The sequence below is a fragment of the Paramisgurnus dabryanus genome, chromosome 8 (genome assembly GCF_030506205.2).
Source record: "Paramisgurnus dabryanus chromosome 8, PD_genome_1.1, whole genome shotgun sequence".
NCBI lineage: Eukaryota > Metazoa > Chordata > Actinopteri > Cypriniformes > Cobitidae > Paramisgurnus > Paramisgurnus dabryanus.
Window position 1 is genome coordinate 22,814,272 of NC_133344.1, and position 26,714 is coordinate 22,840,985.

General features: G+C 38.4%; 1 protein-coding gene across 3 annotated transcripts; it reads left to right on the forward strand.

Annotated features, from left to right (window-relative positions):
* The first annotated feature begins 1,773 nt into the window (after positions 1-1,773).
* Positions 1,774-26,299, forward strand: kiaa0753 (KIAA0753 ortholog). 3 transcript variants are annotated; one of them, XM_065281026.2, is made up of 19 exons: positions 1,775-1,841; positions 2,013-2,141; positions 2,439-2,741; positions 2,826-3,039; positions 3,111-3,217; positions 4,134-4,196; positions 4,273-4,494; positions 4,568-4,760; positions 4,845-5,014; positions 5,804-5,934; positions 6,021-6,158; positions 7,492-7,581; positions 7,829-7,916; positions 8,130-8,171; positions 8,269-8,442; positions 10,171-10,246; positions 10,448-10,565; positions 22,857-23,075; positions 25,012-26,299. In XM_065281026.2, the coding sequence occupies exons 2-19, from the start codon at positions 2,025-2,027 to the stop codon at positions 25,148-25,150; spliced, it is 2,604 nt and encodes an 867-aa protein (XP_065137098.1). In that variant the 5' UTR covers positions 1,775-1,841; positions 2,013-2,024; the 3' UTR covers positions 25,151-26,299. The 3 variants fall into 3 exon arrangements, with proteins under 3 accessions (XP_065137097.1, XP_065137099.1, XP_065137098.1); XM_065281025.1 differs by having other exon boundaries at positions 1,774-2,141; XM_065281027.1 differs by having other exon boundaries at positions 1,774-2,141; positions 8,272-8,442.
* Positions 26,300-26,714: the final 415 nt, after the last annotated feature.

A 26,714-nucleotide genomic window follows, 5' to 3' on the forward strand; every position in this document is an offset into this window, starting at 1 on the left:
TTGCCCCATTTACAATGTTGAGCTCTGCTCTGCTCTACTCTGAGGCTCATGCCAGTAGCTCACATTAGTAAACAGACATTATATGTTGTATCAGACGAAGATACAGATTTTGATGAACAACCCATTGTTTGGAGATTGTAAATGGACATTTCTGAGTGGTAAGTTGGTGTTTTTTTCCAGTATGGATCTGCAAAACGTAACTGTAAATCAATAGTAGAACTTCAGCCTAAACGTTAGCATATAGCATTAATTAGCATGTAGCGCTAACTCAGCAGTCACAACTTTGTTTTTAGCATTTTAACAACTCTTTAATGATTTGAATGTGAAATTTAATGTTAGGGGTGTACATCTCAGCTGTGATGTTACAGTACGGCTATGTTTACATTAATGCGTTTATCCTTTAAAACGCGTTACTTTTGCTATGTTTACGCCTTTCATTTACACTACACCTCCGCTTTCGACCCTCATAAATGGATAAATGAACATAGACGGAGTCTTATGTAAACGAACAGCTGATGTTAACGTGACAGCGCATCATTTCCAAAGTAAAATTTTTATTTTTATTCATGTAAATTGAGGTTTGCAATGGAGGTTTTGCAAAAAATAGTAAACATCTACCAACCAGCTATTATAAACGCTATATCAGATTGTTTTAACATGTATCCTTATAGATAATGTCTGTTTTATATTTTTGTTTGAGTATTGTTGGGTTTGAATATTTTTGTAATGTTGTTTATGTTTTGTTTAAATTTAGTTAGCTTATTACGAAAGATAGACTGTAATTTTAAACGCCATATAGGGCGTTGTAAGGCCAATATGAAGGAAGAATTGTAATAGGTCAGACATTTTTTTATTGAAGTTTGCATTTGCTGAAATGTATTTTTGCTTCAAGTTCGCTACTGTTAGTACTGTTCACTTGAATGCTTCCTTTTTAAATCATAAAGACCTTTCTGTTTGGTTTATAACATCAACATTAACCTATTCATCATATTAATATGTTGTGGGAGCTAGAACAATATAAGACTTTCCCAAACACATTTTAGGTTCAAAAATAGTGTCTGTTGTAGTTGCCGGCAAAGGATCCAGGTATGAATTTTTGTGAATATCGCACACCCCTAGGATGCATAAATGCGCAAAGGTAAGCTATTATTAAAGTAAAAAGGTTTTTTACACTTTTATGCGCATGCCCAGTTACGTGATTGGTCATGTTTCATGCGTTTATTGTCGTGTATAGTGTGGATGAAGATTCGTTTTAAAATGCCAGTATAAACGAGGATCGTTTTCATTTTAAAATGCTGTTTTAAAACGCAAATGCTCTAATGTAAACAGGGCCTAAGTGTTGTGTTGAGATTGGCCTGTTTTTTTTTTGCGTGCACAAGGTTTACATAAAAAAAGGGGGGAAACGCTTTTAAGGCTCACGATATGTCATTAGCATGAACAGAGCTCATATCATTCATCTATGCCTAGGTAAATACAGTTGTTTTATTCTATGGCACCTTTAAAAACCTCCTCTTTAACGCTGTTAACTTCTACTTTCATTACTATTCATTACTACATATCCTACTTAGTAAATTAAGCTTTGTGTACTCTCCTTATTGTTGTCTCTTAAGGCAAAATCTTAATAGTTCACTCATTGGCAAGTCGGTTTGGATGATAGCGTCTGCTAAATGAATGAATGAATGTTCTGAAGTAATGTGGTCACACTTCATTCAGGCCTGTAGAGGGCGACTGCGTACTTTACATTAAGTGCAGCGTCACAACGGAGCAGAGAGGACTCGAGGAAGTGTTTTGTTGTCATGGCGGTGTTTTAAACCATTTGACATTTGTTATAAACAAACTGGGTGGGTTTTGGTTTTGTTTAACAACCAACTATCATGTTAAACACAATGGCAGGCAGTTGACGCTTCTACTCGTGGGTTGTCCGTTTACTGCCTGTTTGTATGTGTACTGTGAAACGCGGAAGCATGAAGGATTTATCGAAATGATCGGTTGGTTTTTCATCTCAAATTTAGGATATTGTCAGGATGATTTCTGATTTTCATAGGGGGTCTCCTATGACCATCGGCGAAATGGGCTCTGTGAACCGTGAATGGATTAAAAAAGGTCCATCTGCGTTTCAGATTCATGGCTTGCAGACGCAGGTACGGTTGTATACAATAATTGTCCTTATGAAAATTATGCATGGTTTTATTATTTTAACTATGGTATTTGTTATAAAACCACAATGTATCATGGTCTTACACTATAACAACTATAGTTTAAGCATGATTTTTGTAGTTAAACTACAAACATTAGTAAATCTGCCTAATAAACATGTTTACTATGCTTAGTTTTCCTAAGAATACAGTGTATAAGAGTGTCTTTAACCATTTCATTCACATTTATGCATATTTTATGCATCTAGATTGTTTGTAATGAATACATTGTTGTCGTTTTAGCTTCAGTTCAGTGACACAGTAGCACCCAGTGTCTATAACCGAGCGACCCGAGTTAGACCTCCTTCACCTATCCTGATAGAGAAACTTGCACGCAGGACACAGGGACAGGATGATGTTGAAAGCTGCACCAGTTCCTTACGACTCTCAGTCCTCTCGGAAGAGCGACTGCAGGCTGCGGTCAAATTGGCTAGGAGAGACCTGAGCAGAAAAAGGCAGGAATCCATCAGCCGTTTGTCACTTGAACCAGCGGAGAGATCAGACAATACCAGTCTTCAGAGGAACAATATGGATGACAGCTTTCAAGTGATTATGGATACAGACATTTTATTTTGTGTTGTGACTGTTCAGGAAAATGGTTAACCTATTTGTGTCTCTGTGACTTATTAGGTATGTCCAAGAATGTCAGGTACGAAGAACCAAACCAAAAATGTTGATCGGGTGCTTGTGTATAGTCCTCCGAAGCACAATAGCCAGCCCAGACTGGGCCATACACCACCCACCAAAGACCTCAGTAATGAACAACAGCTTAGTCAGGAGATTCGCAAATTACAGGAGGAACTGAGCACATATGTTCAAAGGATAGAGCAGCTGGCTAATAAAGGTATGGAGAGTTACCATTGATGTTTGAGAAGTGTCTTTGCTGTTTAGTGTTTAAATGTGAAGTTTTTTCAGGGCATGCAGTAGAGGTTCAGGAGCCGGATGAGAAACGCCGGATGGAGATCCGTCGGCAGGAGCAGAAAGCTCGTTCTGCACGCATCATCTACGTATTACAGCAACAGGTCTGAAAAGCACTGCAGTTTATGTTTATAAAGACAGCACATATCAGTGTAGTGTAATATACTCTGTCTTTGAAATCCAAGATAAAGTCTCATGATCGTATTATGAGATTAGGAGCACCAAAGTTTGATTTTACTCATTGATTTTAATCTTTTACAGGGTTCTTTATCGAGGTTATATTTTCAGGATGATTTTGTGTGGAAAACAATATCACAAATATATCTTAATACTGGTCCAAAATCACACGCCTGACTTTCAGTGTATGTTAAAATGTAAATGCAAAATAAACTCTGGTCTCTTGAGGACCTAAGGAGATTGCACATCCATTGTGAAAAGAGTATGTCAGTCTGCAAAAAGCACAAATTTAGGCATTGTTTCTGTATGTTACCAAAAGTGGTGGCCGGTGACTTCTCTTTTTGAGGGCGCTCGATGCGAAGTTCGTCATTTTTTCACAGATGCAGATGCACTGAGAGCGGCGCGGCCGTGTGAACATTTTTTCCCCAGGTTTTCATGGGAAGTAGCAAGCCTTCTAGAGTCAAAAGGCGCAAGTCCAAGTGAAGTCACGAGTCATTGATGTTAAAGTCCAAGTCGAGTTGCAAGTCTTTGTACATTTTGTCGAGTCGAGTCTGAAGTCATCAAATTCATGACTCGAGTCCACACCTCTGCCAGATTTTATTAGGGTAGGGTTGTGTTTCTTTAGGGGATTTCAAATGTCAACATTGGCTTTCAGAGATCATGCAACCCGTCTTTAAAGAAGTTGTAAATCTTTAGAATTACTCTGACAATTCTTATTAAATAAAGTAGTTTAACATGCAAATAGTAGGTTTACTGATTTTCTGTCTATGAATCTGAGTAAAACATTGTAAACATTGTAAAAAAATGGCATTTTACAAATAAAGGGACTGTTTTTCTGTTTAGGTCAAAGAAATTCAGGAGGATCTAGACAAGCTCCGTTCTGAAAATATCAAACATACTAAAAAGGTACTACCAAAGTTTAACAGTTTGATTTCAAGGATTTAATGGCATGATTTTTAATAGTTTTGTGATGTCTTTAAAGTCCAAGGCAATGGACAGACTCGCTGCTGCTCACAGGGGTGCTGTAAGAGCCATGCAAGTGTTTATCAGCCAGCTGTCGGACCCTGCAGAGAGCAAAGTGCCTACCCAGTGCAAAGAGCTGGGCCAGCTGATTCGCCAGCTCTCTCTCTGCTCTGCTAAAGTAGAGGTGCGAGAAGGATCTGCTGTGCCGGAGACAGCCCTCGATATCCTGCAGAAACTAGAGGTGCTTTGCAAAATACGCACAGCACATTAAGAAAGTTTAATTGGCAATTGCTAATGTTTTGTTGTCTGATCAGTCTCTTGACTCAGCGCTGAGTAAGCAAGAGGCGTCCAGGGAGAGTGTCTCACATCCGCAGAGTATCAAGCATGAAAAAGAAAAGGCTTCCTCGAAGGCTGGGGTTCGAAACATGCCCCCTCCCTATCTTATCAAAGGTCAAGACAAAAAGACCTCTCAGACAGTCCGTAAGCCTGCTGCTGGAAGAAAACCTGGTGAGTCACGGCTAGTTTAATTTCCAAGAAAGCAAAAAACCATAGGATGAGCTTGTTGATCTCTCATTTTTTATGTATATGCAGTAGGCAGACTGGCTGGGAAGCCCAACAGGACCTCACAGGCATTAATGAAGGAACGCAATGAAGTTCTGAAGGCAGGGCTAGAGAGCCTTATTCATCATCAACAGCAGAGAGAGACAGAACCAGTAACACCCAACAAATCTGTCAGTACCATCAACCCAGGCCATGTTAAGGTAAGAATGGGGTACAAATAAGCTAGGTAAATTTGTACAGTTGATTTCATTCCCTAGAACAGCAATTTTTCGATTAATAAAGATCGTTGTCGGACCTTATTGATCAAAATGTTGCTTCACCTGTTAAAGAATATTTGGATGTGCATACTTTTACCCTTTTAAGGTAAGAATGGGGCTCAGATCTGTAAAATATATTTCTTTTTTTATTATTTGGTAACAGCTCCCTTTATCATGAACAATATTTTAAAGGGACAATTTAAATATTAAAAAAGCTAATTTTCCGGGTCTGGTGCTAGTACTTTTAGCATAGCTTAGCACTCCATTGAATCTGATACGATGTGCATACGATGAAGAGGTGAAAGCGGCGATGCGGTTGTTTTCGCGCTGGAATGATATGACGTGATGACGACGTATGTCACGTGATGTATCAACATGGCGGATGTAGTACGTCCGAAACGCATTCATACTACCAGGATTCATACTATACAGTACATACTGTTTTAACGGTCAGTAAGTAGGTACTCGGACGCAGCCAAGGACTTTTGTGCTGTAACATGGCTGCAGGAGGCGCAATGATATTACGCAGGGCCCAAAAATAGTCCCCTTAGTAAATTTAAATGGAAGGGGACTATTTTCGGGCAGTGCGTAATATCATTGTAAGAATTAAATGTTTAACTCTAGGGGAGCTGGAAAATGAGCATATTTTCAAAAAAAGTGGAATGTCCCTTTAAGATATGAAATATTGTCAGTTATTGATTAAAAAGAGATACATGCCTATCCATTCAACAGGCCAGTCATGTTCATGATAGCAGCTTTCAGCAGCCCACTGTTTCATCTCGGTTAAGGGAGAATCAGGTACCCCAGAGAGAGACCACAGTGCCTTGGATACCAACATCTCCTCACTCCCCATCTCGCCAGCGGTCAGCACATGCATCTTTGTAGCATGTTACCCTACCCTCCATTACTTGGTTTTCATCTGCTTTCACTAATATTAATGTCTGTGTAGTGTTGTGTCTAGTAGGCCAGAACCCAGATGCCTGTTCTCCACTGTAAAGAGCCCAGAAAAGCAGGAGCCACATACCTTGTCCACAGAGCATAGCCCCACATCACATCACAGGAAACAAGCCCAGAATGAGGCTCTCAGGTCTGTCACTAAGTCTTCTTTTTTGCTGCTTTTCTCGTTAAAGGAATATTCCACTTTCATAAATGTATTATATTTTACTCACCCCAGTGTCATCCAAGATGTCTTCTTTGTTAAGTAGAAAATAAATAATTTTTTGGAGTAAAACATTCCAGGATTTTTCTCAATTTAATAGACTTTATTGGACCTCAACAGTTCACAGTTTCACTGCTGTTTAAAATTGCGGTTTCAGTGCAGCTTCAAAAGGCTCTAAATGATCCCCATCGAGGCATAAGTGTCTTATCTAGCAAAACGATTGTCATTTTGCCAAGAAAAATAAAAAATATGCACCTTTAACCACAACTTCTCGTCTGTGTGATGCACCAGCACGACCTTACATATTGCGTAATCATGTTGAAAGGTCACATATGTGAAACAAACATTTCCGGACCATTTTAAAGGAACACGCCCACATTTTGGGAATTAAGCATATTCACTGTATCCCCCAGAGTAAGATAAGTCCATACATACCTTTCTCATCTCCGTGCATCTCCGTGCAAAGACATTAATTAGCATCATTTTACATACAACAATGTTGGAACGGTCCTCTTTCGCCACACTTGTAAACACTGCAGTGGTAGTTTTGCATACGTAATGCGTGACCTTTTGATGATTACATAACATGAGGTCACACTGGTGCATCACACAGCCAGTGCAAGACTAGTTGTTGTTTAAAAGTACATATTTTGTATTTGTATCGGTTAAAATGACAATCGTTTTGCTAGATAAGACATTTATGCTTCATTTGGTATTGTTTAGAGACTTTTGAAGCTGCACTGAAATTGCAATTATAAACAGCATTTTCAACATGGTGTATTTAATGATCTATAGGGAATTTGGACCTGAAACTACAGGCACATTCTGTGGACACCTGAGACTAATATTACATCTTGAAAGATTGCCATATTAGGTGATCTTGAAAGTTCATGACAGAAATCTAAACCATTAGATTTCATAATTTGGTTATAGTGAATTTAACATTTAGAAAATACAGTCGTTCTGGCAAAGACAAATAGAAAGCTTTAGGCTACAGGCTTGAGTTTGCCAGATTTAATTGTGCTCCTTAAATGATTTAATTCCATTGTTAAATCTTAGCTTGCTTGAAAGTGCCTCTGTCTCTAACTAAACGATTATAAGTCTGCTTCTCTTCTAACTAAACGATTGTCAATTTGATCCTCATTTATAATGCTGAAATGCAGACATTTACTGCTGAAGGCACCATTTCCCAAGTAATTGTGTATGAAAAGACTGCAGTAGATCTGAGTAGGTGTGTGTGTTTGTCTGTGTTTTTTAATAGGCAAGCCTGGCTGGAGCGGGTGACTGCAGAGAGATTGAGAGAACTGAATCGTCTGAGTAAAGAGGAAGCAGATCGCATTAATAAACTCCGGTATGACAACAGGACCCTCATTATTATAGCCAACGAGTGATTTAAAGACTCAACAAAAATACTGTTCGTTCAAGTAGTTAAAATTATATTTTGTTGGCCATAAATGAATCCTATACAGACATGGTTTAAATGTTTTGATGAAGTAACATCAAGTTCAAATACTTCATTTCATCCAATTCTCTTTAATATAACAGTTAATAGAGTAGTTTTATTTTTCGAGTGTTGTCATTTGTATGTGTGCTTGTAGGAACACAGTGGGCTCTCCCACACAATGGGCGGAAAGAGCTGAGCGCACCGCTCGAGAGAGAATTCAACCTTTGCTGGATCAAGCACAGGTAAACGTATACATCTGATGCTTTTATACAAACATGTTCACACATACTGCCTAATACATTTTTCATTTTAATAGTGTTAAAATATAACAGTGTAAGGGCATATCTACTATTTTCTTACCATATATTTTTACATATTTACCTTTGAGGCTTGCTGTGAACATCTGTGTATGTTGGCACGTCTCCCTGTTTACTGTTTCTTTCTGTGTCATACAGCGGGTTGTCTCTTTTGGACAACAGCAGAAGGGTGCAGAAAAGGTATGCAACGCACACTTTTTTTCACTCACAATTTTTTTTAGATTTGAATCATAAATGACAGTGTACTATTGTTACCTTGGTATGATGTAAATGACAGCAGCCTCCGGCGAGTGTAGACATGCTGAGCGAGGCTGTTATCGAGGATCTTGTGGAGGACACAGCTCGAGCTCTATTGGCAGCTGAGAAGCAACAGGCGGCTGAGATTGATGCTGAGAGGCAGCTGCAGAGACCCACGCTAGAGAGCATGCTGCTGAGGATGGAGGAGATGGAGGTCAGTTTGTGGGGTAATGGCACACATTGAAATGTTATTGATTAAAGCGAAACTCCAGCCAAATATAAAAAAATAGCCTTTAATGTACTCACCCCCATGCAATCCAAGATACATATGTCCATCATCTATAAGATGAATACATTTATACAAGTTATTTAAGTAAATGTCCTTGCTCTTCCAAGCTTACAGTGGGAGAAAACAAGGATCAGGGAACAACTTCTGACTTTGAAGCCCAAAAAAGTGCATACATTCTTTACAGAGGTAATCCACACGAGGGATTAGTAAAGGTCTTTTGTGGGTAATCGATGCGATATTGTAAGAAAAATATCAATATTATAAAATGTATAACCTTTGATAACTAGCTTCTGGTAAGGACGCCATCTTGGACTCACATGAGTCACTGCGCAACGTACCCATGGCAATGAGCCCTCACTACGCTAAAACTCTTGCGTCTCCCATTAGCTGACTATTATAATACTCCCGTTAGCTAATTATTACAGTTTATAAAATTTGAAATATGGATTTTTTTACAAAATCTCGATTATCCGCACAACACCTTTATTATAAAACGGGCAGTTCGGGTCCTTCATTCTGATTGGTTGAAACGCGTTCTTAGCCGTGATAAAAATCCCCCGTTAACCCCATGGTTAAGACAGCATTAAATAAATATCACTGCGCCACTGTTGCTACATACGAATTTATGAAAATAAACACCACAGACTTTAATCATATTTTTAATTTTTCTACAATTGCACAATTAATGGCAATATCCAGATAAATGTCAATAAATATTGTTCAGTCATCTCGTCAATAAAGAGAAAATGCTTCCCTGAGGAGTTCATTAACATCAAATCCATATTTCCGCTATTATCCACTAGGTGGCGATCTTACCCAACTTAAACACTGACGCATTCACTCAACACTTAAAACATATTGTAAGTTTTGATCATGGCTCTGAATCTGATCTCTTACAAAAGTTATTTACTGAAATTAAATTATCTCAGCTTTTAGCTGAAAATTTCTGTATAAATTAGATGAATGTTGATTTATGAAAATAAACACCACAGTCTTTAATCATATTTTAATTGTGTCTTTGCTTGGGAACTGCGCTCTGTTGCAGCCACACTTGATTCTGAGTAACTACTTTGTTTGGCGGAAGAGTAATATGTGTACTAATATAATTACAACTTATTTGTGTTTTATTTTATGAAATCCTGCTATGCATATGAAGTAACCGTTTTATAAAAGCAATAAGCCCCGTGAAGCAGTGGAGTTACAGTGCATTTTATAACAGCTAAGGGGGTTTTAAGCTGTTATAAAAAAAAGCTTTGCGTCATGCCTAACAATGCCTCTTAGTTGTTATAAATGCACTGTAACTCCACTGCTTCACGGGGCTTATTGCTTTATTAACCCCTTGGAGCCGTGTGGATGAATGGCATGCACTTTTTAAGGTTTAAAGTCAGAAGTTGTTCCCTGATCCCTGTTTTCTACCATTATAAAGCTTTTGGACGAGCAAGGACATTTAGTAAAATAACTCCAATGTCTGAAAGATGATGGACATATGTATCTGAGATTGCTTGAGGGTGAGTAAATCATTGGGTAATTTTGATATTTGACCAGAGTATCTCTTTAACATGACATCTTTAGTGTTTGCACAACATGCACACATTTGCCATTGGGACAAAAATAAGATTAAGTTAGATCATGATGCATTGTTTTGTTACCCAGAGAGAACAGGAGGAAGTACGCAGGCGTTTTGCAATGATCTCATACTCTGACCCTCTCACATGGGATAAAGGCGCAGGTGAGTAACTTTTCTCCAAATTGACTATTCACAGTCACCATTTCTTGAAAGTAAAACAAACTAGTTATCATTTGTCCTTTCAGAGTTTTGAGAGGTAAGCGTCAGCTTCCTAGCTGTTGGATGGTCAGAAATATGTGTTGTGCAGTTATTTATAACAGTGCCCACTAGATGGCAACAGTGTCAAACCTTCTGTTTTTGCAGATACAAGAAATATATCCAACTCAAGACCAGCCTCTCCTCATCCCATCCGAATGACAAAACCAGTCTTGAATGCACCAATCACAGTTGACATCCTCTTGCAAAGACCTGTGGAGACTGGGTGAGTGATTATCGACACAATGGATTTTATAGTGTATTGACAGATACCTGTGGATCAGTGTCTGTCAAATGAATCTCTCTCAAGTTGCTTTACAGAGCAGCAGCACATTGGCCAGGTGCTCTCTCTCTCTCTCTCTCTCTCTCTCTCTCTCTCTCCCACCTGCTCGTTGTGTAGTTCTGCCAAGAGAGAGCAGAAGACAGTCATGGTTGCCCAATACATAAATGAGGTAAATAGGAGATTAAGAGAGGCGGTCTTGTGGGCATTAGACCTTTCCAAAGTGAGAGGGGCATGATGGGAAATATAGTGGAACAGGTTCAATAGATGCATTAGGAAATTAAAATGCTTTCTCTTCTTCGGTCTCACTCCACAATGAGGTCCTTGAGCTCTGTGTGAATGCAGTGTAAACTGCCAGCCTCCGCGCCCTCTCACTCGCTCTCAGCGTAGGAGCACAATGTCTACAAACATCAAAGCGCACATCTCATGTCTAATCTCAGGGTATTAGACTGATCTTACAGCAGTTTTCTGTCAGCTGCGTAGTGAATAGTTAAAAATTATCATTTTATGTTTAAAAAATAAATTTTGCAGATCTCTTTTACCAAACTGGCTAGAAAAATACAAGGCAGAGGAAACATGCAGGTATAATTATAACGTATAACAGTTAGAAGTATTAGGCATGGATGACAGGATGATTATTATAGAGATTAATCATTGTTGAAGAGCCCTGTAGCGGATGCCAATGGGCTGAAGTTGCCGCCTGCATTGATATTGTACACCGCTTGCAGGGTTGGGCGTTTGTTCACTGGTCTCAGGTCAGCGCTCACCATGCTTCACTGGCTCTGCTTTCTGGCAGGCCGTTTCATGCACTTTGTCAAAATAAGAAACGGCACAGACTTCAATCTGGAACATTTGCAGATTAAAAGGACGATATGCTGTAATAATCCTTTTAGAATAATATTTCTAATATCTAGACATAAACATAATTAATCATGGCTGAATTGACCGTCCCAGATAGAGAATTTGGCTGCAATCACAAGTTTATTTGCGTTAATGTCTCAGCCTTTTGAGTTACAAGTTAAACTGGTGATGAACTGAGGGAGTGAAACTAGGTCAGCTTTTACATTCCAGACAGAGCACATGCTACTCACTTGACTTCTTCAATATCTTAAGCATTTGATAAAAAGCATTTTAGGCCCAATTTAGTGTTTTTACATTGGATAGTCTCTGTCTCCTCCTTTCTTCTCATTCTACTCCTCATATTTCAGTGCACTCCCAAAAGACATTTGGGCAAACATGAATGACATGGGCTTGTGAGAGTCATGCTTGCTTGCTTCTGGATTTATCCAGTGAAAACATTGGCTCTTAAATGTCACTGCACCCTCAAACCTCACTTCTGTCTCTCCTAAGCCTTTGTTGGAACATGAGCAGTGACTGAGGCTACAGTTAAGATCCCTTCTGAGGAAATCCCAGTCTGCTCTGTGTCTGATAGTCAATGCAGGGATAGAGGATATATCAAATACATAAATGTATATTAGCTATGCTGTCAACCAACAGAGATTCCAATGAAAAAAAACACTAATTTAGAGTTTCACTTATATGTTTTTTTTTATTTGCATTTACAAGCTATTGAAGTAATGAAGTAGGGCTGCTCGATTATGGGGAAAATCACAAAGACGATTATTTATTAAGACGAGTAGTCTGAAAACATTTATTTAACCTTAAAGGTGACATAAAATGATTGAACAGAGTATTTATCCTTGTTCTGTGATGTGAAATCTAGACAATAAAATTTTTGTTTGGGTCTGTAATGCCTTAGAAGCTTCCTAAAAACGTCTCTCAGATAGCTCTATTAGGGTGGGGGATTTTAAACAAGTGGTTTTGCACCTATTTGGCTCCCCCTACTGGCTTAACTTGCAATCTCATTACTGATTGGCTGACTTTGCTGCCACTCAAAAAATGTAGCCAATTATTTTAAAGTGGAGGGGCAGTTAGATGCCTGTGATGTCATAAGCATCAGTTTTTCAGATTGGGCCGTTTTCTGGCTGACATTTCTAAAAGAGGAATTTCTATGAGACTGAGATGTTTAGCATGTTTAGCACTTTTTGTATGTTCGTGAATGCGGGTAGACTACCATTATTCAACAAAGACAAGATAAAATGATTTTTCCCTTTAAGTAAGTGTTGCAATAGGCTACATGTGTCAAAGCAGTGGTGCCTTTGAATTGCCTTACAAACACATTGGTCCAGCATTGGATATTTTTAAAACTGCACAACAATTGTTTTACTATGATTATCTTGTTTTTGTAATTGCTCAAATTACCAAGTTGCCTGATGAAGATCAGTTGATCGAAACGTTGCAACGCAACTTTCATTAAATACATTTTTTCAGCAAGCAGATAGTGTGCGGGAATTGTTCTTTGTACAATTGCTCAAATTAAAAATTAATTTTCCATCTGTCTTAGTACACGATGTAACTACAGAAGAGTCAAGTTTTAAATGGGAAAATATTGAAACTCTTTGGTCATTTTTGAACGCGATGCTAATGGTCTAATCAGATTCAATGGATTATGCTAAGCTATTCTAAAAGTGGCACCGCCAGATCCGGAGATTGGATTCCAAAACGGTAAAAGTCAAATGTTTCACTATAGGTGAGCAGGAAAATGTTATATTTAAAAAAAAAGTGAAGTGTCCCTTTAAGGGTGGTTCTGCACTGTTTAGATCGTCCCAAATGATGTGTCCGTCCGAGTACGGTTTGTTTGGGTCAGTGTGGACACAACAGCTGCACTCTGGTGCGCACTAAACCAGAATTTGGACACAGCTGCTCCGAGACCACGTGTTTAAGAAAAGTTTAACTTTCAAATGATGAGCGACTTTCTGTCGCGACTACCAATGAGAGCGAATCAGTGGAGTTCATGTCATCCATCTCTCATCAGTTACTGGAGTGGACGTTACTCATATGTTAATGACAACCAGATTTAGAAACGCCTCCTAACAACCTCTTTGAAAGAGATGGGTGACACACAATGACAAAGTTGCTTGTAATGTGAATGCAGCTATACACTTAAATCTCATGCTGTGACAGTAGGTACAGAATTAGATGACGTACCTACTCATGGACCGTTAAAACAGTAGGTCCTATATAGTATGAATGAATTCGGACATACTACACCCGCCATGTTGATACATCATGTGACATACGTCATTATAACAACAAGTTAGTCGTTAACTGGAATGACGAAAAACAAGTGCAATTTAATCACAAGGGACAGCCATTTAAAATATGTATTTGCATTTGAATAGAGCCGCGTTAACACTTCCAGACATTTTTGAATAAAACAATGCCTCTCTTTCTTCGTTGGAAAACTCCTCTTCGGGGGCTCATGGGATAGTAAAGTGTCCAACGAAGGATCTTGCCAGAAGAAGTAGGTCATCCGGGTACATTTTGCCTGCTGCTTTTCGAATACTATGAATTCGGACATAATACCCATCTCGCCTACTGCTTTTCACTTACTATATAGTATGGAAGCAGGTGGTTTCAGACACAGCTTATGTGTAGGCCAAAAAGTTTTTTCATCACTTCAGTATACTGAGGAAAAGTTGCCAGCTGGTCAACTAATGTGATATTTGATTTCCTTGACGTGGGACATGGCTTTAACTACAACTATTTGGTTTTACTTGACTAATTCATCCAAAGGCAGTGTTTGAAGCGTACTGCTTGCTAAATATGATTACAGATTAGCAATTGCTGCTCTCTCGAGATCTTGGACCCTGGTTACAGTTTATCCAATCATCTCCCTTAATGACAATCTGTGACTCATTTTCTCATCCTCCATCATTAATTCTCTGCTTGTGCTACGGTTATCCATTGCATTGGTCATTTAAAATCGTCCTAATGGCTCAATCAAACTCTCATTGAGTGTTTTACGTCCATATTTTGTGGCTTATTCACATCAGAATGGATGATTATTGGGTGGATGTAAAAGAGAAAGATAAAACTCATGAAAATGAATTATTCAGAACATTATGGTAATGACATCGGCTTTAAGTACAGCAGCTAAAGGCCAAGGCCTAATGGGGCATTTATGATGAGAATCCAGTTTAAGTTTATTTCTGTATAAAATATGCCCCTGGAGGGGGCGGAGTCTGGTGACTACCATCAGTGTAGAGCAAACTCTTAGTAGGTGATTTCAGGATTCAGCCCAGATATATTGGCACATTGAGTTTCTTATCTGTTGTCTAATCTCTGATTACCTGATAAGAAAGCAAGGAAACAACAGCAGATGCAATCGTAACCGCACAAAGCAAGTAGAAATTTAGCTAGTCTGGTTATAAAGAATGTGTTATCTTTATTCAATGAGCCATTTTTCTATAGACGGTTTTATCGGTTACATGCCTGGCCTGAAGTTAACTTTTGTGCTTGTTTATCGGTCTGACTTGTGACTAATCTGGCCTCTGAAACAAATAACTTGTGGACAATTAAACTGTTTCAGTTTCTAAAAGACGAGGGGAGACATCGATCTCTGCCGTGTGGATATGGCATCTAACATTGTATACCTAAAATGTATTGCAAATACAAAACTACAAAATTAGGTAAAAACTTAAATACTAGTGATTAAACTATTGGCCTCTAGTGAGGGGCCATCCCCGGCAGCAATGTTACTGCCAAAAGACCTGATTGAAATAAGCGTGTGGACCGGGAGAAAGAAAAAGAGGGATGGAGATATGACATGAAAGGTTAGAGAACAGAGAATGAGGATCAGACTGAAGACACACCTCTCCATGGGCTCTCCACTGATGTCTTTGAGCTTTAAATGAGCAGTGGGGATCAGAGACAGTCTCAGATGTGCTGGATACTCTTTCTATGGAGACCCCCCGTGCCCATAAGTTCTGTGCGGTCACAGATCATCAGCTATCACTCTTCAAAAGGTTGTAAATCTGAATCTGGGCTCGTATTACATGTGGCGTATGATCCAGTGGTGTAGTGCGTTCATGACACAATAGCTATGTTCCCACTATGGAGTATCACATAAAAACGCTGTATGGAAACGCCAATATGTGCATAAATTCTAAAAATGCGCATAAATAAAACGTATAAACTCAAGTCGGATACATTTTTTATTTGAAAAGAAAACATGCGCATGAACTATGGTGGAAACACTTTAACTGAATAAATTGCATAAAAGTGATGTAATTATGCGTGTTGAATGGCATAACTGGACAAACTAGCTTACAGAACTTAATGCACAGCTTTTAAGGCGGTTTTGGATGTTTTGAAATGCATAATAGGTAGAGGATGTCATTTCAGTGATTCGATAATATAAATATTCAGGACTGTCAACTCAAACAGCAGGAATCCACATCAGAAAGCAGATAACAGGTATATAGTTTTGTCTGCTCGCTCTGACATGATTATAGTTAAAAATAGGAGGTGTGTGTACATTTTTGCGGAATTTAGTGGTGAGATTTCAAATTGCAACGAACAGCTTACCCCCTTAATTATAAAACGCATATGGTTGCCACCACAGGACAAACATGTCATCGTCTGAGACAACGTAGGGATGAAACGCGCTCTATTGTCCGTTTAGGGATACTGTAAAAACATGACAGCGATTTCCAATTAAGGAAACCTGCGGTTTATGGGGATAAACATGGGTCATTCTAAGGTAATAAAAACAATACAGACTTTATATACCACTGATAATATAGTTACGTATATTATATTGCATTTCTGTCAAGAGATCATTTTGCCCTTCATGACATCTGTGAGGGGGGTGAATTTTTTTGCAATTCATTCGTTTAAATTATATTAAGGCTTAAAGTTCTGCATAATTAAGGGCGTGGCCACTTGAGTGATGTGTAAACTGCCACTGCTGTCACTAGAATTGAGCTAGGTGGGCGTGGTTTGAGCAACCAGCCACTTCAGCTTCACCCATGTCCCGCCTCTTTACCCATTTTTGGTTATCCGCGAGGGATTCGCGGCCAAGATGGCGATGACAGGCAACGCCTACTTTAAAGGTGCAGTGTGTAATTTTTAGAAGGATCTCTTGACAGAAATGCAAAATGATGTACAAAACTATATTATCAGGGGTGTATAAAGACCTTTCATAATGAACTGGTATGTGTTTATTACCTTAGAACGAGACCTTTTTATCTACATACACTGAGGGCCCCTTACATGGAAGTCACCATTTTGTGGCGCCATTTTTCTACAGAAGTCCCTAACGGACAAAGTTGTCTCCGATGATGACATGTTTGTCTGGTGGCGGCTACCGTAGCTTCTCTATGTGTTTCAAAAGCGAGGGGTGAGCAGTGGACTAAGCCATTGGTTGCAATTCGTGACCTCACCACTAGATGCCACTAAAATTTACACACTGCACCTTTAAAGCAACACTATGTAGTTTTTTTACCTTTTTAATGTCTCTAAAATTATTTCAGTGATAGAACAACTTTTAACTGGACAAATTGTACTGTTGCTGCAACCTGAGCAGCCTCCTAGCTGCTACAAGCACACTCTGAAAGTGGCGGTGGAGGGTAGGAAACACAGCCCCGCCCCTCCCCCTGCCTGCAGAAGAGTGTCTGATACCAGGCACTGTTGCGCTTTTCAACCACATGGGGGAGCTGTAAGTAATTTTTACATGGAAACTACATAGTGTTGCTTTAAGCTTCAAAAACAATTTTCACAAACCAATGGGTGACATCACGGACGCTACGCCCATATTTTTTTACAGCCTATGATAATAGGGCTACTCAATTATGGGGGAAATCATAATCCCGATTATTTTTGTAAAATTCACAATCCTGATTATTTAACTCGAACTTAACTCTTTCGCCGCCATTGACGAGTTATCTCGGCAATCAAGAGAAAACGCTTCCCTGCCAATGACAAGTATTTCCGGCTTTCAGCAATACCGCTATTATCCACCAGGTGGCACAACTTTTTAAACCCGGAAGTATTGCCCTATGGCAAGCGGCTGCATGTCCCTGTCTGTTTTAAAGATCGCTCTGAATGGGAACTCTATGAAAAGTCCGTCACAAAAATGGAATTATCTCTGCTTTTTGCTCAAAATGTGGTGTTTTTGCAGAAACCTACTCATATTCAAGAGCTGATTACAAAATAATTACTGAAGGTAGGATGAAACGGTTTTTTTTTTTTTTCGTTGAAAGTAGGGGGTCTGTTCTTTCATTTGGTATATTGTATGTTTATATATTTAAAGAAGAACATTTTCTGGAAGGCATTAAACTTTTGTGGAAATCATGAAAACGCTGGCGCTGGCTGACACCTTTTTTTTTAAACGCTGGCGGCGAAAGAGTTAATGACTGTTAAAACTTGCATATTTATACACACACGCAAACACGCACACATAAACATTTTACTCAATTCAATGCATTTGTTCAGTGTGTAATTTGGCTTTAGCTCGCTTGAAATGCATATAACTTTACAAACATAAACAGGATTACTACCTAGTGATCTTACTTCAGACAGATGCGCAGCTCGTGCAGAGAGCACGTGTCTATGAGAGAAAAAGAGAGAGGATTTATAGACCGTTTCAGCAGTAACAACATAAACAAGCGGCTTTCGTGGTAAACACGTAACTTCCGGTAATCTCCGCAAACAATAAATAACAATGAAGTACTTTAAACTTAGTTTATTTAAAATAACAAGCAAAATAAACAACACCTAGGAAACCAAAACATTTGTTATTTTCGACAAGGTATTTGTTCAAGAGTTCAATTTAGCAAGTAGTCAGAGCATTAAAAAAAACCTGAAACCGGAAGTAACGTTCAAACCAGATGCGTATCTGGTCACCACACGTGTGTCCGACTCCGATGAAACAGTCTATAACAAAAAAAACCTAAATGAACGAAACTGAATGTGGCACACTAATCGAATGACCTCGATTATCTTGTTTTTGAAATCGAAAAACGATTAAATATAAATATAAAACTATCAAATACCTTTGTTTAAAATTCACTTGATCCCAACCTCAGGTTATTTAGTAATACCGTTTTTTGGCAGAATCCGTTAAACGCTACAGTGATTTTTCAGCTAAGTGCATGGAAGTACACATGCGGTGCCTTCATTCATTTTTGATCTCTGCTCTTCTGAATATTAATAGAGCTGTGGTCATCCAGAAACTCATCCACCGGTGATCACACGTGTCTGTGTTTGCTCAAGCTTATAGCTGCTGCCTCTCTTCGTATCGCTACCGATCAAGGAGGTCTATAATAGGAAGATCTCATCTCAATGGCAGTTGCTGGTAGGATGTGATTTGAAATCTGGCGTCTTTGCTTATTGGGTCTCACCCTGCCATCTCCGAGACATATTGGATTGCATGCACAGCGTTGTGTCTCATATAAATTTCATGTTGAGCTCCGAGAGTTTGTTTTCAGATTATGTTATAAAGTGCAAGAAAATGTGACTTCTTGTAGTGGCGTATTTTTACATTAAAAAGAAAGCCTTCAGCATTTCATTAAGTACACGTCTATGTCACCTAGACCTATGACTGATGTGCATTATGTCTTTCAGTGCCTTGTATGACCTTACTTGTTTTAGAATCAAATTAACCGAATACCCACCTCCTCATTTGCATTCCTAAATTAGACATTTACCTTGACCGTCCTTTCCACGGGTTCTTGCCTTCTTCCATTCTTTTTGCATGGATTGTGCAGCCACTTGAAAATTTGGTGATATTTTATTGGTTACAGTGAATTTCACACTTCTGCAGAGAGTGCCACAGTCTGAAACGTACCTGTAGCTGTTAGCCGAAGCAGTTTTCTATTAGCAGGACAAAGCGGTCGCCTTGTGGGAATGGTAAAGGGGAAGTGATTGCACAAAAGCAGCGCTGGCCCCCATAATGTTCCATTAGAGTATAAATGGCCCTTGTATGCTGTTGGCGGTCTTGAGCATTAAGGGGCGGTTTCCCGGACAGGGATTAAACTAGTCTTAGACCAAAATAAATGTAAGAGCTATCCAAACTGAAAACAACTTGCACTGACATACCTTAAAATACATCAGTGCCCTTTGTTTTGCCTCAAAATGCACACAAGTAATGTTCTTAGTAATGCATGTTTGTAAAAACTAGTTATATTTCCTAATTAAACTAAGGTCTAGTTTTGGCTTAAGATAATCCCTGTTTGGGAAACCTCCTGCTTCTGTTGGGATTCATGTGCTAAATATGTAAAGTGCTTGTGATGTGCTGATTGACTCACAGGGCCTTTAAATGTGATGAACATTGGTGCTTTTAGGACACGTGCAGAATTTTTTTTTCCAGGAACTCTGTGAGTGGTTTACAGGAATGCTTTTAATTCCACACTCCACATTAGTGCTAATAGCACTAAAAGCTCGTAATCATAGGGGAACCATTTTTAGTGCTATGAAGAACCATCCGGGGGTGATATAGCACAATATGGTTCTACATACGTGCTATGGCACTTAAAATGGTTCCCCTATGATTACGAGCCAGTGAACCATTTTTTGTGCTATTTAGCACCGTTTGTTTTTAGAGTGCAGATTTACCCTCATTTAAAAGGCAGCAGTCTTTCAAATCATCATGTTAATTGAGAGTATTAATTGTGTTTAGATCAGTGCTGCCTCGCTGTTATTTATTTTTTTATTAGCAGTTGATATATACATCTGATGTATGCAGAGATTAGACCGTTGCTGCTTTGGTAAATGAATGAAATGCTGTTTCATTCTATTTTTTATTTTAGCAAATAATATGAATATTAAATAATGTCTAGTACCTCTTTCACACTGCTTCTTGATCAAACAAAATTGCCAGAGTGCCTTCTGTGCGAACCCAAATACGTCCTGTAATTTATCCAGGGATTTCTGCCGGAATGGGGACTTCGTAGCATTGTTGTAACAGTCCCAGAATGCATCCTGTGTTAACAAAATGCATGAACAATGCCATATAGGGTTGTGTCATAGTGATGACGCATCTGTCATATTTACTGTGCAGCTCTTTGACATGGGTTTTTTAATGCAGATCAGTGTTCACAACGAAAAACTGTCTGCAAGATGGAATGAAGCAGATACTTTTTCATGACTGAATTAGAAAATAAAGTGCACAAGTAAACTTTAAGGTATAGTTCATCCATAAACAAAAAATTTACTCATAATTATACTTGTTTTAAAAAGTTAAAATGTTTTTGTTCTGTGAAAACGAAGATATTTTGGGGAAAAAATGTAAGCAAGCAGATCTGGGGCACCAATGATTTCCATCAAGATCTGTTTGCTTACAAAGATTTTCAGTAGCGCCTCACTGCAGAACGCGACATCCAGGGGGCGGGGTTGGATTCAGATCCAGGGGCGGAGCTGGATCTCGATCCAGAGATCCCATTGGTCGGCAGTTTTACCACAAGACACGTCATACACGTGTTGCTGCGTTACCATTTCCACATTAGGTCGTAACTAAATTAAGTTATTCTTTTGACATAAAAACAAACTTTACTTATGAGTACAATAAAAGTAGTGCCTTTAGGGTGAAATGTTTTTTGCTATAATGTTTTGGAGTAAAACATTTCGGGTAAGCCTACTACGAGTAATCTTACCACATGCAGTTTAAGACCTATGAATGGATACAGTATAAATATGCATAATTATTAAAATATATAGGTTATGGCACTTTATTTAGAAATTAATAAATTGAATGTTTATCTTGTATGGACTTTGAACTTGTTTTAACACGTTTTTGCTTACAGCCATTAAGAAACAGGTTTTCCTCTTAGATGGTTTACTTTTTTTTATTTGCTAATAAAAGATATCAAATAAATTTGTTTTTATATTTACTCGTATAGGAATAGCTGTGTAATAAGTGGGATAATGTACAAATAAATCCCTTCAGTGATATCACACTGTCGGGAATGTGTCCTTACCTCCCATAACACCTAACTGTGATACTTTCTAAAATATGAATCTTTCTCAACTATATTATTAATCAAACGTACACTTAAACTGATAAGAGCAAACGTTGGCAACCACAGGTTGCAACTAATTGCAGGCTGCAACAATGCAAATATACTGGTTCATTTGGCGGAACAAAGTATATAAAGTGGGAGGAGTTGGATCTAGATCCAACCCCGCCCCCTGGATGTTGTGTTCCACAGTGAGAACCATCTTAAGATTTTTCAAAATATTTTTATATTTGTGTTGAGCAGAACCGAGAAATGTATACAGGTTTGTATTAACTTAAAAGTAATTAATGACAGAATTTTTGTTAATTGGTGAACTATTCCTTTAAGATGCTGCGTATAAATTCCTGTGATTGCATTTACATTACATGTCATGTCAGTTGTCTTTTGCGAGGTCTTAACGGGATGTGATAACGCATGCACAGATTTCAGAAAATCACCTTATTTTTAAGGTTGATTAATTTGATATACTGTTGGTTAGTTTAATCTATGTCAACGTGTCATATTTTCTAAAATAAATACTTTTTTTCTGGTTCCATAAGTCAGAAACGTCTCCACTGTATCCTGAGGCTACCACCTTCAAAGACCGAGTGCTCGTCTTTTAAGGTCGTGTCCTTAGAGGGTCACAGCCCTTGAATTGGGACAACATACAATCCTTGTATTTTCCAGAATCTGTGTGTGAAAGGGGCTCAAGATGTGCATTTTCTATTCTGTGCCCTGCCCTTGCTATAGGACAGGTTCCCTACCCAGAATACACTAATTGAATTAACCCTTTAACTGGCCCAGCTCTTTTTGAGTGGGTGAAAAGGTGATGTACACTTTCAAATTAATATAACTCTGGCATTTTTTTTGCTCTAGAAGCCTAATATTTTTCTTGTTTTTTACGGATGTGTCTGGAGGTGAAAATATAATTTTATTGCAGTTTACATTAATTTGTAATAAATAAAAAATGCAATATAGTATTATTTTTAATACATAAAATTCAATCAGAAAACTGAGGTTTGTGTTGGTTTGCTGTGAGGTTTGCTGCTTAACGTACTCTTGTCACAAAAGAATAAATTACAGTCACTGCATTAATATTACTGCTAAAAGGTTTTATGAAAACTACATAGACCTTTCCAACAATATATAGTTTGTCGTGATAGATTAACATTTACATGAAAAATATTGTAAGTAAACTTAGGTGTACCGCTCACTGGTTAATATTCTCAACCAATTCAGAACACCAATATAAAACACCTAGCTGTTCTCGGCACATTAACTTTTATTCATTTGGCAAACACTCAAGCTACACATTTGATCAGTTGTGTTGCTAGGACAATGGTCTACCTAATGAGCTGCAAGATTACAACCGTTTTATTAAATATGACTTTATTTACAGGGCTGTGTCAGATACATCAATGCTGGATGAGGAGCCTTCACCAAATGACCCCAGTCATGCAGTCACAGCAGAAGTGAAGAGGACAGGAGGAGTTCATCTAAGTGTGCCGCCCAGCATGCAGAGGAACATTCAGAAATACAGGAAGAACCATGATGCCTTCCTGCAGCTCGTCTCGCATGACGCTGTGGGAAACTTCAACCCCTGGGTCATAGCAGACAGGTTGGAGTCTGATAATGTTATTCTTGATTTATTTTACAGCATTAGAAGTGAAACTGAACATCCCTTAATATCTAACGAGTTTAGGAATCATAATAGGAAGCCAACTGAAGTTACTACTAGTGATGTTTCTGTAATGCAGCCCCAGAAATAAAGACACACATCCGCTTTCAGTTAAAGGGATAGTTCATCCAAAAAAAAAAAATTATGTCATCATTTACTCACCTTCATGTTGTTACAAACCTTTATACATTTCTTTGTTCTGATGAACACGAAGGAAGATATTTTGAGGAATGTTCATGAGCCCCATTCACTTCCATAGTATTCTCTTCTCCTACTATGGAAGTGAATGCACCTCATGATCAGTTTGGATACAAACATTCCTCAAAATATCTTTCTTCGTGTTCATTAGAACAAAGAAATTTATACAGGTTTTTGAAAACATGAGAGTGAGTGAGTAAATGATAGCAGAATTTTCCCTTTAAGGGCAATTTCACATCATTAACAGTCAGTTCTTTGGTTTGGTTATAATGGTAAATTTGGACGACAATACCTGAATTATTCACAAGTGAATGCAGTTTTAAAACTGGATGAAAAACTCAGAAGTGGAGAGATGGTCATGTTTCACCTTTTTATTGATCCATGGATATATCACATCCTAATTGGCTCTCACTCATTCAGCTCCTAACTCTTCAGAATTCCCTGCCATATTTCCATTGATTTAGCTTGTGCTCGAGACACCATTATGGTTGTATAGATAGTAAAACTAAAGCTTTTCTATTTGCACCACCAGCAATAACAGATTAGTCATACATAAGTCCCACCACGATTCTCAAAGCGGATGAGTAGGAGTTGATATTGTTTACTGCCTCGCGGCTGTAACGATCCTTGCGCACGTTGCCATTTTAAATGTAAATATTAGCTGTGTTTTTCCAAAGGTGCTAATGCGGAGCGTGCTCGGTGCAAATAAGCGTCTTTGTTGTTCTGCTGGCACTCGCGCACGCCCACCCTGCCATTAGCATACTTAAGAGAATTTATAAGTTGGTGCAGTACGATTGATTTTATCACCCCCTCCACAGAGAGTACACCTTTAAGAGTGGGAAGAGGAACAGAGAACCTCCTGTGATCATGAGGTCTGGTTTTGTTAGACTTGATCCTCTCGCTATGGGCTGTGTGGGTGGCGAGAAGAATCGAAAATGTTTTCTTGTGCTACCGTTTAGAGAAATGAACCTGAAGGGTTGAGTTATGCACAAATAAGATACTGTGTGTTTTTGCAGAGGTCAGTGTTGCGCCATTGAGACTGTGGATGGTTATTATTCTAGTGCAATAGAGAGGATGTGAAATGTCACGACAATTAGAGCTGCTGCTGGGAATAGGTGCGGGCACCTGTCAGTCTGCAGTGCATTGTGGGTAATGAAAGCCTTAGAGGCGGTCAGTGCCTGGAGTGAGCAGAAATTGACTGGACTGTGGATGGCTTTGCTTTTTACACAGAGGGAGTGTAATTCTGGCTCAAAGGAGGGATTTAGAGCTGGTATGAATTGAGATAAGCTAGGCATCATGGGTATTCTTGTCCTGTCACAGACACAGGAAACCAATTCTGAAGTGCAAAAAAGAGGTTTCTAATGTATTGGAGATGATTGAATTAAAGACCATTACAGACTGTTGAATAATCTTCATTGATATTTTACATGCAGTACGGAGTGATCATGGGTTGTCAAATGGCAAAAAAATTTATCATTAATTAAAGGTGCTGTAGAATGTTAAACTGTATTTTCCTAGGCATAGATGAATAATAAGAGTAAGAGAACTATTGAACAGCAAATCTGTTTGAAGATTTTTTAAAAGTAAAATATTTTCTTTTAAGGTAAACCATTTTTATAAAGTAAGGAGTAAGTGCTGTACGTATGACACTAATTCTCTCTTCCATTGTTTCTCTTAGTCTGGCAGAAGAACTGATGGATGAGGCTCTTACTGAAGTAGCTGCAGAATTCCAGGATGTTTGTGAGGAATATGCGGAAGCTGTTTTCACTTCAGAATTCCTCCAGCCTGTCCAGTCCCCCACCACTTCGGTGTCATAGCTACTACTTCTTGACTAACTGAGACTCATCTTATAAATTTTTTACATTTTTAAACAAGTTTTTAACTGTACATATGTGTCATTCCTTATATATTTGTGTGTTATGTTTTTCGGTTTTATCTAAAGTTGAGTTTTATATTTAAATCCGGGATTTTATATCATTCAAAAGAACTCTTTTGTCTGAAAACTCTTCCTTTATGTCCTTTATGTGTAGTATGACTCTGAAACACATAAACAGTTGTCTTTCAGGGAGAAGCTGACACATCAATGTTACATCAATGTGCCATAATCCATATTGTCATCCTCATACATTGGACTGTTGCTGTTGCTATGCAGCATTGACACAAGGGACTGCTACATCATCAATGAATTGTGCAGGATTACAAGATCTTTTCAGAATTACTGTAAATACTGGCACTAAAACACAAAGTTGGTGCTTTCACACAGGCCAAAACATGTAGTTTTTCTCAAAGAAAATTGTCTTTTAAGTTTACTTATCTCTCCAGATGTTGCCTGGAATCCTTATTGTGTTTGGATCAGGTGATGTATTTATAATGTGTGTCTTATTTATGTGTCAGTCAATAAAGAAGAGAGCTCTGGCCTGAACTCATCAGGCAGATGTTAAGCTGGCATATTAGGAATCAAACAGGACACAGACTCTGTTAGTCTTAAATATCTGTTGCATTGTTGTCACATGGGCCGTGTGTAGAAATGTGCACGCCTACACCCCTTATATAACCAAGTAAGGTCAATCAGCATAAAGTGGCACAGTCATGTATTTTTACATTATAATAAGATCTGTGTATATTGAGGGTGTTATAATTGTTTGACTCTTTTTAGAGTATATTTTTTCCACCTAATTATTTAAGTGTGAATTCAGTAAACATTAGTTTGGACAGTCAGGGTGAATCTCTTAACCATCAGCCTTTCGAGTTGCGAATCGGATTGCTGCCAAATGTTTAAACAATTCATAAATGACTGCATTCACAAACAATTTCCATTCATTATTATTCATCAAACAATCCATAAAAAAGTTGTGACAGAAATGCCAAGTGTGCTTGTGATATTTTTGTTTACTTGTAATCATAGTAAATGTTTTGAAATGTGTACAAATTATAATTGTAATTCTTTAATAAATTCCTTGATGTTGCTGGCACGTTGTCTTCATTGCCATGAATTCACTTGATAATTTTCCTTTACCAGAAAGGAAAACCAGAACCAGTCTGTGTAATCAATGTTAACCATCTTTTTGCTTTTCAGGCTTGCAGGCTGTTTCTGTTCTTACCAGAATCTCAATGTTTTGAGTCAGAAGTCTTTAGTCACTGGGTTAAACAAATAAGCCAAGTCCCTAAAGGAGGTGGTTAGTGCAACTTGGGCCGTTCCCAGGCATTTAAGAACCGTTTCCTTCAACTCTATCAATACATTGCAGACAGATTTTAAATCTATGGTGTGTAACACAATGGCAAGTTCTTGTAATGTTTCCAGGTGTAGGCTGGGCTGAAAATTGAATACAGCTTTGGTGGTGGTGTTGGGAGTGTAGCTTTAATAATAATTACATGTCAAAT

What these genes read in the sequence shown, in the direction of transcription:
- kiaa0753 (XM_065281025.1), top strand. Translation starts at nt 2,025, where the DNA reads ATGATTTCTGATTTTCATAGGGGGTCTCCTATGACCATCGGCGAAATG. An exon ending in TCAACCCAGGCCATGTTAAG is followed by an intron (nt 5,015 to 5,803) that starts GTAAGAATGGGG and finishes TCCATTCAACAG; the next exon opens with GCCAGTCATGTTCATGATAG. An exon ending in GCCCAGAATGAGGCTCTCAG is followed by an intron (nt 6,159 to 7,491) that starts GTCTGTCACTAA and finishes GTTTTTTAATAG; the next exon opens with GCAAGCCTGGCTGGAGCGGG.